The sequence below is a fragment of the Acinonyx jubatus genome, chromosome A2 (genome assembly GCF_027475565.1).
Source record: "Acinonyx jubatus isolate Ajub_Pintada_27869175 chromosome A2, VMU_Ajub_asm_v1.0, whole genome shotgun sequence".
NCBI lineage: Eukaryota > Metazoa > Chordata > Mammalia > Carnivora > Felidae > Acinonyx > Acinonyx jubatus.
Window position 1 is genome coordinate 102,005,192 of NC_069383.1, and position 17,017 is coordinate 102,022,208.

Consider the following 17,017-nt stretch of genomic DNA (forward strand, 5'->3'; position numbering starts at 1 on the left):
CCCATACCGGAGACGTCCAGAACCCAGGATGGAGTCAAGTAGGAGACGGTGGAGGTGGGGGCTGCAGGGCAGCGAGGGGGAGCTGTCAGCTGTCAGCTATCAGCTGAGACCCACCATCCAGGAACGATGCTGTGTCGTTGGCTTCTTCACTCCAGACACCATGCACTGAACTTGGCCCCCGAGCTGCCCAAAGCCCCATGGTAAGAGGAACCCCCAGACAAGAAGCCGGGTGTGCTACCTCTACTTCAGACTTTATTTTGCTGCTCGTTCACTAAACTGCAAAGCGAGATTCCAGAATCAGGTGCAGGGCTGTGCAGCCCTGGAAGCTCTCTGCAGAGCCAGGGGCTCTGTCTCCCGCACAGAACACGCACGCAAGAATCTAACTCTGCTGCTTTCTTTCCAGGCACACTCCTCAGTGGAAAGAGCCGGATTAATTGGAGGAGTGAAAATGAAATCCATCCCTTCTGATGGCAAGTTTGCTATGCGTGGTTCTGCCCTGCAGGAAGCTATGGAGAGAGACAAGGCGGAGGGCCTGATTCCTTTCTTTGTAAGTCAACTATGCCTCTGGGGTAGGGCCCCCTGGGGGTCTCAGAGCCTGCTTGGGTCTGGGGCAGGGTGCCATGCTGGTAACAGGGTAGGCGGTTCATGCATCATCAGCTGACTGCTCCTTGAGGAAGGCTGGGGCATGACTCCATTTACATTTTTTTAATGTTTATTCATTTTTGAGAGAGAGAGAGAGAGAGAGAGAGAGAGAACAAGCAGGGGAGGGGCAGAGAGGGGGTGGGGGACAGAGGATCCGTAGCAGGTTCTGTGCCGACAGCAACGGAGCCCGATGTAGGGCTCAAACTCATGAACTGTGAGATCATGACCCTAGCTCCAGTTGGACGCTCAACTGACTGAGCCACCGAGGCACCCCAGGAGCGTGACTCCCATTTATTTGTGCCTCTGCCTGCCTAGTCTCAGAAAGAAGTAAGCAGAGCACCCAGCCTGGAGGATCCTGGTTGAGCCAACAAGTCTTGTTTCTGCTCCTGTTAAATGCGACACCGTATGGTTGTCCCTTGACAGCACTCTGTGCCTTGGTAGGTGCTCTGTCATGAGGAGGGCATGATGGACCCAGTGAACCACGTTAACAATAAAACACAGAAAGCCTTGGCCACCCAGACCGGTATTCTTAGCAGATACCAAGATGCATCACAAGCGATAGGTTGCAAACCAGCACTGACTAATTCTAGGTAAAATACGTAACTGGCCAAATAGCACCAGGTTTTCTTGTGCACAGATGGGCATTTTCTAGGGGGGAAGAAATAGTGTTACAGCGAGAGCCTGGAGTTGTCGCATCCGACGCGGCCATGGCAGCGTGCAGAGCTGAGGACTGACGCGTCACACGTGATGACAATTAAGACGTGATCGTGGCGCCAGGCTGGTGGTGTCCAACCTGGCTGTATACTGGAGTTACCGGGAGAGCTCTGAAAACACGGTCACACCTTGGTTTGCGAGCATAGTTCGTTCTGGAAACACGCTCATCATCCAAAGCGCTCGTATATCAAAGCGAATTTCAAGAACCTTTAGCTCAGTTGTGATCATGTGACGTTCGGCATCACGTACGACTTGTATCGCAAGACATCGCTCATTCATCAAGTTAAAATTTGCTAGAAACGTTTGCTTGTCTTGTGGAACATTCGCAGAACGAGTTAGGCACAGTCCGGGGTGTTACCCTCTACTGATGTCCAGGCCCTGCCCCAGTTACTTTTACCAGAAGTTCTGGGAAGGGAGCTTTTCGAACAAACTGGGGAGATTTTAGAAACAAATCAAGATCCTCAGGTACCTCTTGAACATATCTGAGCATCTCCTACTTGTTAGAACAATCTAGGTGCGACAGACTTTATGGACCTCATGTGAATCATGCCCACTCTTTTTTATTTAAGAATTAATCTTTGAGACAAGCTTTTATTCTCAAAAAAAAAAAAAAATTGTTTTCATCGATTTGAATCAACCACCACTCGTTGAATACCTAACGTGTGACCTGGGGAAGGCATGGAAGGCATGATTTGATACAAACTTGGATCCCCACTTGTGGAGTTTCCACAGGAATCACTGTAGGAGTGAGCAGATTCAGACGTAGCTGGTGGGAGGGACTGACGGCCAAGGCAGCTGTCAGCCTGCAATAGGCTGAGCCAGAGGTCACCTTAGTCACCCCGTCCTGCTTCATTTTCCCATCTTGCATGAAATACACGTTTATTTGTATAGTTGTTACTGCCTCCCTCCTCCCACCGCACTGTGAGCTACGCGGAGGGCGGGTCTGGTTAATAGTCGCTTTATCCAGCTCCTTGAACCTGCCCTGCCCCTTAGCAGAAGCACAATAAATATTTGTCATATAAAGATTTGGAAGGAAGATCCTTCTAGTTAGAAGGAAAGACTACCTTTAAAATTCCGACAGACAATCCCCTGATGGTCTGAAAGGATTCCTTTTACACAAGGTAAACTTTTCTGCACCTATGCCGTCACTAACTAAGACTCCCCAGAATATCCTATCTCGGAAAAAATAAATACATTAAAACCCACTCTTGCAGATTTGAAGAACGAAGACAATGGAATACACCACATAAAACGATGAGAAGATTTCATTTCATAAAAACCACAGGACTCGTAAACAAAACAAAAGGGCAAACGCTGGCAGGAAATACAGTATATATTATAAAGCACATCTTAAAAGAAGGCTCAGATTTTCAAGTCAAAGGACAACATTCCATTGGGAAAACAGACAAAATAGAAAAACAGTTGGTTCCCAGGTCAAGCCCAAGAAAGTGAGGACACAAAATCAATTTCAATCTTGTAACGACCAGGGCAATGCAACTTGTCTCCTTAGGGACGACTGGGAACATCTCAGCTGTGGCTTATAGACCTGCCCATGGCTTGTTTTATGTTTGACCCGGGTGTAGTTGACAGATTTTGAAGTTTCCGTACCCAGCTGCACACGCGTCTAGAATCGTCAAACCTTCCCGCCGTAACGACCCATTCGTCACTGCAAAATGCTCTCTTTATCTCTATGAAATCTGCATACAGTGAGGTCACTGCAGTTACATCCGGTTTCTATGGGTTAGTGGTCAGGGGATACGTTTTCCCAGTGTCTTCCTTTCCTTTTCTGTTCTCTTACACCTAAAATGAGTCTCCTGTGTGCAGGCTACAGTTGCTGCTCGTTTTTTTTTTTTTTTCTTTTTCATTTGTTTATAAGTCCAACATGATAATTTTTCTCAAATTTGTCCATTTACTTAAAGTAATTGTTGGCACTCTGAAGTGCATAGCTGTCTATCTGGTCCGCCTCTTATATTATGGTTTTTCTCTGCTTTCTTGTCTTTTTTTTTTTTTTAATGTTTATTCATTTTTGGAGAGAGACAGCATGGGGCAGGGGCAGAGAGGGAGAGACAGAATCTGAAGCAGGATCCAGGCTCTGAGCCGTCAGCACAGAGCCCAACGTGGGGCTCAAATCCATGAACTGTGAGATTATGACCTGAGCTGAAGTCTGACGCTCAGCCGACTGAGCCACTGAGGCACCCTGGTATTAACTCTCCTTTAAATGTTTAGTAGAACTCATCTGTGATGTCATCTGGTCTTGACTTTTACTTGTTGGGCATTTTTTGATTACAGATTCAATTTTGTTACTAGTAATCAGTCTATTCAAATTTTCTATTTCCTTCTAATTTAGTTTTGGAAGATTGTGTGTTTCTAGGAATTTGCCCATTTCTTCTAGGTTGTCCAATTTGTTGGCATGTCATTTTTCATAGCATTCCAATACAATCCTTTTTATTTCTGTGGTATAGTTGTTACTTCTCTCTAATTTATGATGTATTTGGGTTTTCTCCCTTTTTTTACTTATGGGTCTGGCTAAAAGGTTATCAATTTTGTTCATGTTTTCGAAGAACCAGCTCCTGGTTTTATTGATCCTTTCTTTCCTATTTTCTTTTTTTTGGGGGGGGGGTAGGTCTCTATTTCGTTTATTTCTACTTTAATCTTTATTATTTCCTTCCTTCTACTAACTTTACATTTTGTTTTTTTCTTTTTCTAGATCTTTTAGGTGTTAGATGGTTTGAGTTTTTCTTATTTCCTTTTTTTAATTATTATTTTTAATGTTTGTTTTTGAGAGAGGGATAGAGTGTGGGTGGGGGAGGGGCAGGGAGAGAGAGAGAGACAGAGACAGAATCCGAAGCAGGATCCAGGCTCTGAGCCATCAGCACAGAGCCTGATGCGGGCTGTCAGCACAGAACCTGACTCGGGGCTTGAACTCGTCAACTGCGAGATCATGACCTGAGCCAAAGTCGGATGCTCAACCGACTGAGCCACCCAGGTGCCCCCCGCTTCCCTCCATTCTTAAAATCCCTATGCTCAATCCCTATGTACAATTTACCCCTATTTATCGTTCACCAAGTCTTTCTCTAGTTATGTCTGGCCGATACATGAGTATGTCATGTTCTTGGTTTAAAATATTGGAAGGTTTTAAGTTCTTATTTTGAACACTTGTAGATTAAAGAGAAAATAACAAGGTTCATATGCGGAGACCCCCCTCGTCCCTTTCATCCAGTTTACCCCCATTGTTACAGCTTGCACACGATAGTGCAGTAACAGAACCCGGAAGCTGACATTGCTATGTGTGCGTGTAGTCTTATGTCATTGTCACGTGTGTAAGTTCACGTCACCTCCCCCCACCCCCGCAGCCAGGATGCAGAACTTCTCCATCACCACAAAGATGTCCCCTCCCCACCTCTTCACACACGCTAACGCCCTGCTTTCCTCACTTTGAACGTGTTATACACACGCAATCACAAAGCCTGTCGCCTTTTGCAGCCGGCTTTTCTCACTCAGCATAATGACCTTGAGGTCTGTCCAGAGTCCGGCATGAATCGATACACGGTTATTTTTACTGACTCACCACAGCAGTTTGGCACCACCTTCTTGGTAACCCAGCCTGTTTAACCGTTTACCTACTGAGGACATCAGAGTTGTTTCCAGGGTTGGGTGATTGCACATAAAGAGTCCAAAAACACGAAACTGAAAATAAAGCTTCCATGACCATTTATGCGCAGGTATTTGGGTGAACGTATGTTTTCATTTCTCTGGCAAAAATTCCCAAGAACGCAATTGAGTGTGATATGCTAGCTGTGAGTTTATTTACCTTTTCAAGAAACTGTCAAACTATTTCCCAGAGAGGCTGTACCATTTTATGCCTCTACCAACGATGTGTGAGGAATTAAGGCTGTGCGTCCTCAACAGCATTTGTTATTGTCTCTATTTTTAAATTCTAGGTGTTTTGGTAGGAGAGTAGGGATATCATCGTTTGCATTTCCCTGATGACTAATGATGTCGAACATCTTTCGGTGTGTTTCTTTGCCACCCATATGGCCTTGGCAGTGAAATGTGTCTTCATGTCCTTTGCCCATGTTTAATTGGATGGATTAATTTTTAAAAAATTTAATGTTTATTCATTTTTGAGAGACAAAGAGAGACAGAGCATGAGCAGGGCAGGGGCAGAGAGAGGGAGACACAGAATTAGAAGCAGGCTCCAGTCTCCGAGCTGTCAGCGCAGAGCCCGATGCGGGGCTCGAACCCATGAACCGTGAGATCATGACCTGAGCTGAAGTCAGATGCTTAACCGACTGAGCCACCCAGGTGCCCCAGCTCTCTCTTTTTTTTTTAAATCACCAAATAGTATCTCATTGTTTGGATGTACCTATTGAAGGACATTAATATCCCACACCCACCTCTGACTCAGAGGTTTTCCAGTACCATTGAACAATTACCTTGATTCTGATACTATCTACCTGGATAGTGGACCATTCGATCCCAGTCTTACAAGACTGCCTCACTTCAGTTGCCAGTTGTAACTCCAGGTTGTCACCTGTCACCTGACCAACTGCTATAGATCAGAAATTCCAGCGACCCCCTCCCTTGGGTTTGATTAATTTGTTAGAGCAGCTCACAGAACTCAGACATCTTACTTGCTAAATCACTGGTTTGTTAGAGAAGGATAAAACTCAGGAAGGACCAGGTGGAGGAAACGTGGTGGGAGCAAGATCTGGGGAAGGGGCGTGGAACTTCCATGTCCTCTCCTGGTCTCACTGTCCCCAAATCTCCACCTGTTCACTGGCCCTCAGGTTCTACCAACCTGCTTTTGGGGTGTTATACAGGCTTCATTACATAGGCATGATGGGTTGAATCACGGATCATTGGTGATTGAACTCAATCTTCAAGGCCCTCCCCTCCCTGGAGGTCAGGGGTGGGACTTAACAGTTCCAATGCTCCAGTAACAGGATTGGTTCCCTTGAGAGCCAGTCAGCATCCTTAGGTGACCTAGCTGCTTCTCATTAACATGACAAAAGATGCCTTTATGTACTTCCTGGCTTATTCAGTTCCAAGGGTTTTAGGAGCTCTGTGCCGGAAATGGGGACAAAGACCAAATATATATATATTTCTTATTATAAATGACAATATCACAGACATCTTGGTTGCTTCCGAATTTCGGCAATTATTGGAAGAGTGCTATCAGCATCACATGCAGGTTTTTGTGTGGACACAAGTTTTCAACTCATCTGGGTAAATGAACAGGAACCCACATAATTGTTTGGTCGTATGGTAAGAGAACATTTGGTTTTTATGAGAAACTGCCAGACTCTTCCAAAGCAGCTGTACCATTTTGCATTTCTACGAGCCATGAAGTCAGAGTGACTGTTTTGCCACATCCACACCGGCATTTGGTGTTGTCGGTGTTTTCGATTTTAGCCGTTCCCATAGGTGTCTGTTGGTATCTGAAAGTTGTTTTCATTTCAGACTCCCTACCGACGTACCCCGTAGAAGATTTTGTCATATGCTTATCTGACGTTTGAATATCTTCTTTGGCGAGGTGTCAGTTCCGATCTTTCGCCCCTGTGTTAGTTGGGTTGTTTATTTTCTTGTTGGGTTTGAGGACTTCCTTTTATAATTTGGATACCAGTCCTTTATCAAGAGATGCGTTTGGCAAATATATTCCCCCAATGGGTAGCTTTTCATTCTCTGCAATGTCTTTTGTGGGGCAGGAGTTTCTGATTTTCCTCAAGTCTGTCTCATCAATGTTTTCTTTCTTGGATCCCGCCTTTGGTGTGGTGACCACAAACTCATCGCCACACCCAAGAGGATGTAGGTTTTCTCCCATGTCATCATTTAGGCGTTTTACATTTTACATTTAGGTCTGTGATCCACTTTGAGTTCATTTTTGTGAGGGGGGTAAGGTCGGTGGCCAGATGCAGTTGTGTTTTGGGCTTTGAATGTCCAGTCATTCCAACACGATTCGCTAATGGCAGGGATATTAGTGGGAGGCAGATGATGTATTATTTATCCAAAATGTTCCCTGCTCCCTTTTGCCCATTTATGTGCTCCTTCATTAGGATGTGAGCCTTTACTTACACTAGAATTTACATTTTAATTACAGCCTTATATGTACCTGGCTTCGTGATTAGTTAATTCTGTGTGCCTTATAACGGCAATACCAAAAACCAATGGTGTACTGAATGATAAGATCCCCCTCACCCATTTCCTCACCAACATCAAAACCTCTAATTTCTCTTAGTGCTTTTATTCTTCATCTTTGATGGAAATCCAGATAGGTCTATGGAGTGATACAGTGATCCAGAACGTTTTAGGGACGAGAGGTAGAAAAAGACTGAGTTTCATCTTATTTCATATAGAATTTTGTGGTCTTCCCTCGGGAATCGTGAGAAAAAAAATTCGTATTGTCCTTATTTGAATATGCTCTACAGGATGTTGTCCTGAACACATATGTATTCATCACATATTCGTGATTCTGCACCAAGGAAGGGAGATCAGAACATGCGTTCATAATTCAGTGGTGGGATTTCGGAAGGCAGCATAGCATTTCACTTTGGCCACTGCTCTGTGCCCGTGGCTTTGCGAGGACTTTGCAACAAGGCATCCTTTGGAGGCATTTCAGAGGGGCCGAAGCCTTTGTCGGGACATTTTAGGAGGCAACTACCCTGAGTACATTTTATAATCCTTGTCAGTGGGCTCTCAGGCAAATGGTGGACCAAAACGTGGTCTTAGCAGCAGGTGCTGGATACGTCCACTCATTGTATTTCACAACTTACCCTGATGGGATGTATAATAGTCGCCGATTCATTCACGTGTATTGGGTAACCACTGCATGCCGGGCCTGTGGGCTGCGGATGATGGGGCCCTCGAGGATCTTATGGGTCAGACAGAGACGCTAAGTGAACAGTCATTCGCAGAAGGTGCAGCGTGATCAGCGAAACAAGCAAGCCAGTCGTTGTCACCATGGGAACACGGGGATCAGGAAAGAGTTGCTATGGGAGCCACAGTCTTGGAAAAGTGAGGGATGTAGGCTGAGCCGGGGCGGGGCTGGGGTGGGGGTGCTGTTCATGGGCTGCTTGGGTCACACACTCCAGGGAAAGGAAATAGTGATGAGAATGTATTGCATCCCAGCAGACCAAAGGGCAAGACAGGCTCAGAACTTGCTAGAGCCATGAAGGTTGCACTGTGACGTGATCCCAGAGTTCCCACTTCACGCACCGTGTTGCACTGCTGTCCACAGGAGGGCGGGGAGATCACGGATGTGAGGTCCCAGAAGCTGCGAGGGTCTTCACCGCCCGGCGCAGGAGTGCACGGAGGGGTGTGAAGGGAGGGGTGTAGGAGGCGGGCTGCAGAGGCAGTGGTGAGGAGATCATGAGGGGACGAGCATGAGGAAGACAGGCCTTCCCTAAGAGCAACACATAGTCACTAAGGGAGTTCTTAGCTGAAGAGAGACACAGGCTGATGAGTATTTTCAAAACCCCTCTGGTGGCGGAGAGACTCAGGTGGGCTTTGAAGCCTGGTGGGCAGAGCTCGGTGATGAATTGGCCTCCGGTGGTCTGTCCGTTATCACAGAGGCCTCAGACTGGGTGACTGTCTTCAGTTGACATCAATTCAAAGTTACCCTACAAAATGACCCCCACAGACGGCAGTGGCCTCCCTGGGGAGGGAACGAGGTGGTGCAGAACACGGCGGGTGTGCAGAAATGAGCCCAAAGTGTGTGCCTACGCTCAGGGAAGAGGCCTGGTAAGAAGGGGAGATCCAAGTATTTGAGGGAAGACCACTCAGCGTCAGGAAAAACACACCCCAGTTTTATTTTCCTGAAGGGAGACTGGGCACCCGACGGAGGAGCCATGTTGGAATTTGGCTCTCGAGCCCAAGATTCCGGCTAATGTTTGAGGGCACCTGTGGCCATCTGGCAGGAGCCGCAGACTCGGGCTGATCCCGTGTTTCAGAGCACAGGCAGGTTTGCAGGCTCCTCCATAGGCACCTCCCTCTCTGTCCAGCGAAGGTCCGGGCCTTTAGGCCACGCGTGTGCCAGCCCCTCGGGGACCAATGAAGGGTGGGTCCCTTTCCCGAGGGAGTGGTTCTTGGTGGGAAAGTACACGTTCCCCAGTCTCTGCACTCTCTGGTCAACGCTATACACGCAGAGGGAAGGGGTGTGATTAACCCTCCAGGGGAGACGGGCGAACGCTTTGGCTAAGAGATCGCAGGTAAGCCATATGCTTAGAGGATAATGCAGGCAGCGCTGACGGGCACAGTCCCCTTCTTGTGGTAGAAAAGATTACAACAAAGGCACAGAGGCCTGAGAGGTCACAGGAGGCTCGAGGACCTGCAGTAGGTTTGGTATCTTAAACGGATCCCTCAACCACGGGACCCCGAAGCCAGAGAGAGATCTAGAAGGGCTGCAGCTTGGACTTGGACGTATCGCCCGGTTGTTCCGTTGAAGCTGTCCATCCGGTGGGTCACATTTCTGAATAACAACCACGTGCATAATTCTGAGATGCAGACCCAACGTCTTCCGTACATTTGCGAAGTGACTGCAGACGTCTCAGGATCCGGGGACCTCTGCTGAGAGCACGGGCACATTTGGCAGGTCTGCACCGGGGCCGCTCCACGGACTTGCGTGGGGCTTGTAACAGTCTCCCTTTCTTCCCCGTGGGGGTTTGCGGTCCTTAGAGCCGACTTGACAAGGTCCAGCCATGGGCAGAGGGCTGTGCCCCCCAGTGCATGTCAGAGCCACGGCAACGAGGGCGGGGAGGCAGGTCTGCCCCCGAAGGGGACGTGCGCCTGGAGCCGCAGAACCACTTCGGGCTCTCAGGGGAGGGGTGCCTGCACCGTCCCCGCCCTCCCTCCCCCTGCACAAATGTGATTATGGCGCCGCGGCACAGCCCAAATCAGGTTAGCGTCACTGAGCTGAGCCGCGGTAATCAGACCCCGGAGCGGAGCAGGTGCTGGGCTTCTGGGAATTAGGACGAGCTGACTGTAGCCATCTAGAACACAGCAGGCCGGGCCCTGCCACCCGCCAGCCCGGTCCTCACCGCCCATCCACGGGCTAGGTCAGTGGGGGGCGGTGGGGGGGGCCCGGCCCTGCTCAGGGCGCCGGGCTCTTTCGGTAGCTGGTAGGACAATGAGAGTTCATCACACCGGGGTTCATAATGCTGATCTGTTCCCGCCCCTCTGTGTGTCCACGATCCCCCGGCAAGGACTCACTTAAGCCAACTGTAAAGTACAGATCGTAGACCTACCCGGCTCCTGCCGCTGTTGAGGCCCCTGTGTATACTCTGCAGAGCCCCAGGCCGGGCCTAGTCAGTGCTCAGCACACCCACCCGCTTGCCTCCCAACTGAGGTCGCATCCAGGACGAGGCAGGATTTTATTGTTTTTTTTTTTTTTTACAGAAACGCTCCATACTCAGGACAAAAACATCAAGAATGAAGGTTTACCTTATGGGACCCAAAATCGCATCTTAAGACACAAGCACTATTGGGGCGCCTGGGGGGGGGGGCTGAGTTGATTAAGCGTCCAACTTCAGCTCAGGTCGGGATCTCATGGTTCATGGGTTCGAGCCCCATATTGGGCTCCGTGCTGACAGCTCGGAGCCTGGAGCCTGCTTCCGATTCTGTGTCTCCCTCTCTCTCTCTCTCTCTCTCTCTCTCTCTCTCTCTCTCTGCCCCTCCTCTGCTCGCACTCTGTCTCTCTCGAAAAAAATAAATAAACATTAAAAAAAAAGTTTAAGAGACAAGCACCATAATATTTGGTGGATATCATCTCAGACATTTTCCTGTGCAAATGGTCACAGATAGAAAATAATTCTCACAAGGGGATATTTACCATATATGTTGTCTTTTTTTAAAAAAATGTTTTTTAATGTTTATTTTCAAGAGGGAGAGAGGGAGAGAGGGCAAGCAGGGGAGGGCAGAGAGAAGGAGACACAGAATCCAAAGCAGGCTCCAGGCTCTGAGCTGTCAGCACAGAGCCCGATGCGGGGCTCGAACTCCTGAACCGTGAGATCATGACCAGAGCTGAAGTCGGACGCTTAACCGGCTGAGCCACCCAGGCGCCCCCTGTCGTCTTAAAAACACAAGTGATTGCATTTATTTCGATTAGAATTTGTGGAAAACCAGATGAAACTGAAGGCACTGCTGAACGAGAGATAGGTCGTTCCTAAGAGATGGTTAAGACTGAGAAAAATACGTGACACACAATAGCTGGATGGTTGAGCCGTTCTGTGGTTTTTTTAATCTGTATAATTGTTTGTTACTCCTTTAGCGACATGAAGCCTTTTAAGCGTCTCGGGTTCTATTTGCCAAACTGGGTGCCTTAGATGAAGCATTTTGGTCTTCAGTTTTAAATCAGGAAGAAAGTGCAAATACAAGGGGAAAAGAGCACGCTGACCTGAAGTCCCATGAAATGAGTCATCTCGCGAAAATGAGGCGACGCGGAGGGTAGGTGACGAGGAGGCGCGTGCGGCGGTGGGAAGGAAGGGGGCTGAGACACCACAATGTGGTGCATCTAGACCCGGTGGGACCTTGTAGGCTGGGCAGGCCCACCCCCGATGCCTTTGTGCTGTACGTGGGCAAACAGAAGTCCGGCTGGCTGCAGGTGAGAGGCAGAGGTGGGCCTCCAACCCAGGTGTTTTTGCCCCAAGTGCATGGCTTAAATGTCGGTGGAGTCATCGTGCATTTTTGTTTTCTGTATGTCTGAGGCTTTGACATCTTAAGGACCTTGCTGACCCTGCAGGGACAGCCCCTCCCAGGACTAGCCAATTCCTGGAGATGGTAATGGGTTGCCTTTCACCAAACTAACCAACCCAGAGCCCACACCCCAATCCATCTCCTCTATGGGGCTCTTCCTCTCCAGGCCTCTACCCCCCACCCTCATCATCCCAGAGCCAGGGACACTAGGGACAGCTAGGGACAGCCCCTTTTGCCGTGGAGCCCATTGAAATTGATCAAAACAACCAACCCTCCACCCACTCACCCTGCCTCACCTGCTTCTTCCTGTGGGAACCGCAGTAAAGGTTCCCGTCCATGCTGCCCCTCTCCCTGTGCCTCCTGATGGCCCTGCGCCTTTCCCGTGTGGCCCTGCATGGCACAGCATGGCCCCGCCTCTTGGGAACGGCACGGAAGACAAGCTATCCTGCCAACAGTACTAGGTTCCCAATCTGTTGGCTTCACTGCCCCTGAATAATAATAGAGCATCTGAAACACTCTGTTCCCTCTCAGGGGCCCAAATCCATTGCTGCGGTGAGTCCTGCCAGAGTCTGGCCAGGGCCTGCTTTGGAATCACTCCCTGCCGCTGGGCAGAGGACAACTCTGGTCCCCAGGCAGCTACTGTCTGGCCCAGGTGACCATGTGAGCAGCGAGCCAGGACTTGTCAGCTGAACCATCCTTGGGGCAGGTACAATGCCTCCCTGGCAGGAGCGCTTTGATTTTCTCTGGCAAATTGGGTTCTCAGGTCAAGTGCAGGTGGCCCTCGGTGAAATGAAACCAGAAGGGCCTCCGACCAGGTTCTCAGGTTTACTAGTTTGTGCGGGTTTCTCCCCTTGGTGTCTTTACATGTGTTCTCAGGGCCCGTGGCACCGCCGGGGTATTCGCGGGGGCTCAGGAAAGAGCTGAGTTGGATTCTCAAATCAGATTGAATGAAAATTCGCACTCTTGTCACACCGAGGGAGAAATTTCATCATCCAGATGGCGCTGGCATCGTAAATCAATTAGGGCCTTCGGTTTCATAAACACAACGTGCTTTTCATTCACTTGGCAAGTGATTGGTTCCTATTCCATGTTCAGCAAAGTGCAAACTCCTAGCAACACAAAGAAATAAGATGCAGAGGGTGCCTGGGTGGCTCAGTCGGTTGGGTGTCCGACTTTGGCTCAGGTCATGATCTCGTGGTTCATGAGTTCGAGCCCCACTGACAGTGCAGAGCCTGCTTGGGATTCTCTCTCTCTGCCTCTCCCCTGCAGGCGCTCTCTCTCTCTCTCTTAAAATAAATAAACTTAAAAAAAAAAGAAAAGAAAGAAAGAAGATGCGAACTGACCTGGCTTCAGCAGCTTCATGGGTCCAGGGGAGAGACAGCCGTGGGTGTGGGGAAACTGGTCAGACCATATCTGTGTTATCACCGTGTTCCAAGGTGCTCAGAGGTCAGGAGCGGCCACAGGAATCAGGGCCACATTTCCCACTTGTGTGACCAACTGTGCCCGACGCTTTCTTGGAACACACCTTTAAAAATTGTTTTCAGCATCTGTAGGGCTTTCTCATGAATCTAGGTAGAGCAAATCTGCATCTTTGAGGGTTGAAATTCCCTTCGGAGTGGTGCCATTTAGAAGGAAGGCGAGCGCATGAAAGCTGGTGGGCAGGACTCGGGGTCAAACTCTTGGGGTGGCTCTGAGCTGCCCGCGAGGCTGTTCCAGGGTGGTCAGAGCAAGGTTCCTGCTGTTCTGCTGTGCACTCTGCCACACGCACCAGACTAAGACGGAGCTCCACACCTCCCATTCGCAGAAGCAACGATTCGCCGTAACCGTAGTTCATATACACGCTCTTATTGGTCAACCAGACATAGGAGACACGGTCCGTGGGGCTAAGGGCTTCATTCCTGGATGCACGGGGAGTCCCGTGCAAATACTGTTTCCAGCCTCACAGCCTAGTTTTCTGTGTGAAGATGTCTCTCCCCCTGCTGGGAAACTTCCGTGCAAAGACTTAAAGGTACATCCACAGATTCGTATCTTCAGCTAGCGGACGCTGATCGAACACGGAATCTGAAGCTCTGGGCTCGACCGGGGTGGGGCAGTGGTCGTGCATGGGGACGTTATGACCGTGCCCAAAAAAAGGGAATAAAAAGAGGTCTGCTTTTTATTCTCCAGGTGGTGGCTACGCTGGGGACCACGTCCTGCTGCTCATTCGACAGTCTCTTAGAAGTGGGTCCGATCTGTAAGTACCTGATGGAGGTTTCTTTCGGAAAATGTTCTCAGTGTAGGAAGATATGAGGGGAACTCCTTCTCTGGGCTCTCCTCCTTCATAATATTAATGACATAAGTCATATGAGAGAATAATATGATTAGAGAGTCCAAGGCATGTTACAATATAATGTAATATGAACATAACAATAACTTAATATGACGATGGTTTGCCAAACTCTCCTTGGTTTTTTTTAATGTTTAAAAAAATTTTTTTAATGTTTATTTATTTTTGAAAGAGAGAGAGACAGCGTGTGAGCAGGGGAGGGGTAGAGAGAGGGGGAGACATAGAATTTGAAGCAGGTTCCAGGCTCCGAGCTGTCAGCACAGAGCCCGACGCGGGGCTCGAACCCACAAACCGTGAGATCACGACCTGAGCCAAAGTCGGACACTCAACCGCCTGAGCCACCCAGGCGCGCCTGCCAAACTCTCCTTGTATTTGCAATAGCACATATCTCATTAGCTTGAAGTGCACAAGCCCAGAAGGTGGCCCTAACTGGACAAGAGCTGAGCTTGGCTGAACCTGTGCCTACACACGGTCTCCAAGAAAAGGTCCTTCCGCGCGTACAGAAGGGCTGCAAGGTTTCGCCACCCAAGGGAATAAACTCGAACTCTTGGAGCAAGTCCCCCAAGGCTCATGGGGAGCCTTTCAGTTAAGGCTTTCAGTTAAGTCTGACGTGTCTTCTTCTGGAATGACTGGAAGCAGTGAAGCAAATGACCTAACGTGAGTAAGCAAATCAACACCAAAACCCTGGATTTCTCCGGAGAAGAATCTGCTTCCTTTGCTCCTCGGGGCCACTCTCCCTTCACCCCCTCACCTACAGCACACAGGTGGTCTCCTGGGGATGATATTTCAGAGACTTCAAAAGATAGAATGTGAGTAAGGGCTCTGTTTCTAAAGGTTCCCCTTCCACACGCGGCTCTGGGCACACAGCAGGCCCAGGAGTGGGCGGTCAGGTGACGGAGACCTTCTTTTGGGCAGGGGCACGGGCTCATGACCCCTCCCCCATCCTCCGGGCATGCCCCCCCCACTCCTGTGGCTCTGGGGCAGCCGCCACCCGCCCCAGGACGGCGGAGCTGATCATCCAAGCGGTCTGGGCTCACATGGAGGCTGTTCAGGGCCCCCGATCACGATCACGTCTTGGTGGCTTATGCTAGACAGCACTCCACCTGCGGGCACTGGCCCCTGGCCCCACCTGCATGACCCCGCCTCTCCTCACGGGGACCCCCCTGTGCCCACACTCGCACAGCTGGTGGCAGTGGTGACTGGCACTGCTTCAGGCCATGGGCCCTCAGTTCCAAGCTTTGTCCCCCCGTCTGTACGGGGGGCGAGGAAGCAACACTTGTCATCGTCAAGCGTCCAGGTTTCCCTCACAGGGCTCTTTAGAGGGGCGTTCGTGCCCAGGAATCGGGTGAGACCCAGGGTAGCAGGTGTGCTGGGGACTGTCCGTGCTGAGGGGCGGCTGGCACGGACGTGCCTGTTCCCACAGGATTTTTCTCCACCACATGTGATTTTTCACCACCACAGTGGTGCAGAGCCCGGACTCAGAGGAGGGACTCGACCTACTGGCTCGTGCCCGTGGCCAGGGCATCGGCCTCGTGAGCTGCAAACCCTCGTGAGCCGGGCCAAGCCACCGTGCGCGCCTCTGACTCAGATGTCGGGCTGGGAACTGGACGTCCTGCACGGGGGCCGGCTGATGTCTCCCCGGGGCTCTTGGATTTCGGGGATTGAGGGGTTCGGCAGGGCAGAGCCCACATGGCCCCACAGGCCCTGAGCCCCAGGCTGGCCACCTGCCCACCTGCCCAGGCAGAGGATGGCCCAGCTGGTACAGTGTAGGGAAGCCTCATGAGGAAACACGTGGGCGGCGAGGACTTGAGGGGTGGGAAGCCTGAACCTTCCCTTCCGAGGGTGTCCACAACCTCCCGGCCGAGGTTCGGCTCGCTTGGGTGCTGGGTGGACCTTGGCCTGTGACAGGCGGCACCCATGGCCTGGCCTCGGGGTCTGTGACCGCCTGGCCTCTAGAGATGCCCGTGTTATCTGGAGGCACCAGATTGCTTCCAGCGGTCCCGTACAAGACACGGGATGGAGAGCTGGTGCTCTCGGCTCTTTGCCTCCCTGCGGACAGAAGAGAAACCCACCTGGAACTCCCCTTTTCTTGGGCACCCGCGAGTTCCTTCTGCGGGAGTTTTGCGCCGACTGCAGGGACAGAGGGATCCTCGTGCCTCCGAGACCACCCGCAGGTTCACTAACCCTCCAGGAAGACTCACAGAATCCTCTGCAAGCATCTCATGGTCACGGTTTATTGCAGGCAAGAGGGATGTGGGGCACAGTGTGGGGGGCGCCCGAACCCTTGTCCTCTCCCGTGAGGTCTGGGTGGCTGGCTTCCCCAGGTATGATGACCGTACACATAGAGTGAGACCCCCACCCCCCCACCAAGGAAGCTGGCCCAGCCCGCGCCAATGGAGTTTTCTTGGGGCTCAGTCACTCGCTGCCCACCTGGTCGACCCTCAGTCTCCAGCTCCTGTTGGAGGTCCAGCTAACACCTGCCGTCACTCGTTCCTGCAGAAGTCAGAACTCATATGGCCCAAGGCCCCCATCATCAGTCACATTGTCGCACCATCAGGGGACCAAAGACCCAGATGGGAAAGGACTCCTATCAGGCAGGGCCCTCCACGGCTAGCAGTCGCCTCTCTGGAACCAAGAGCTCTTCTG

General features: G+C 50.5%; 1 protein-coding gene across 3 annotated transcripts in view; it reads left to right on the forward strand.

Annotated features, from left to right (window-relative positions):
- Positions 1–17,017, forward strand: part of DDC (dopa decarboxylase) — an 82,935-nt gene that overhangs the window by 31,395 nt on the left and 34,523 nt on the right. For all 3 annotated transcript variants that reach the window (XM_027045982.2, XM_027045981.2, XM_027045980.2), the window contains exons 6-7: positions 404–547; positions 14,212–14,278. In XM_027045982.2, the coding sequence (XP_026901783.2) occupies positions 404–547; positions 14,212–14,278 (211 nt within the window). The remainder of the gene's footprint in view (positions 1–403; positions 548–14,211; positions 14,279–17,017) is intronic.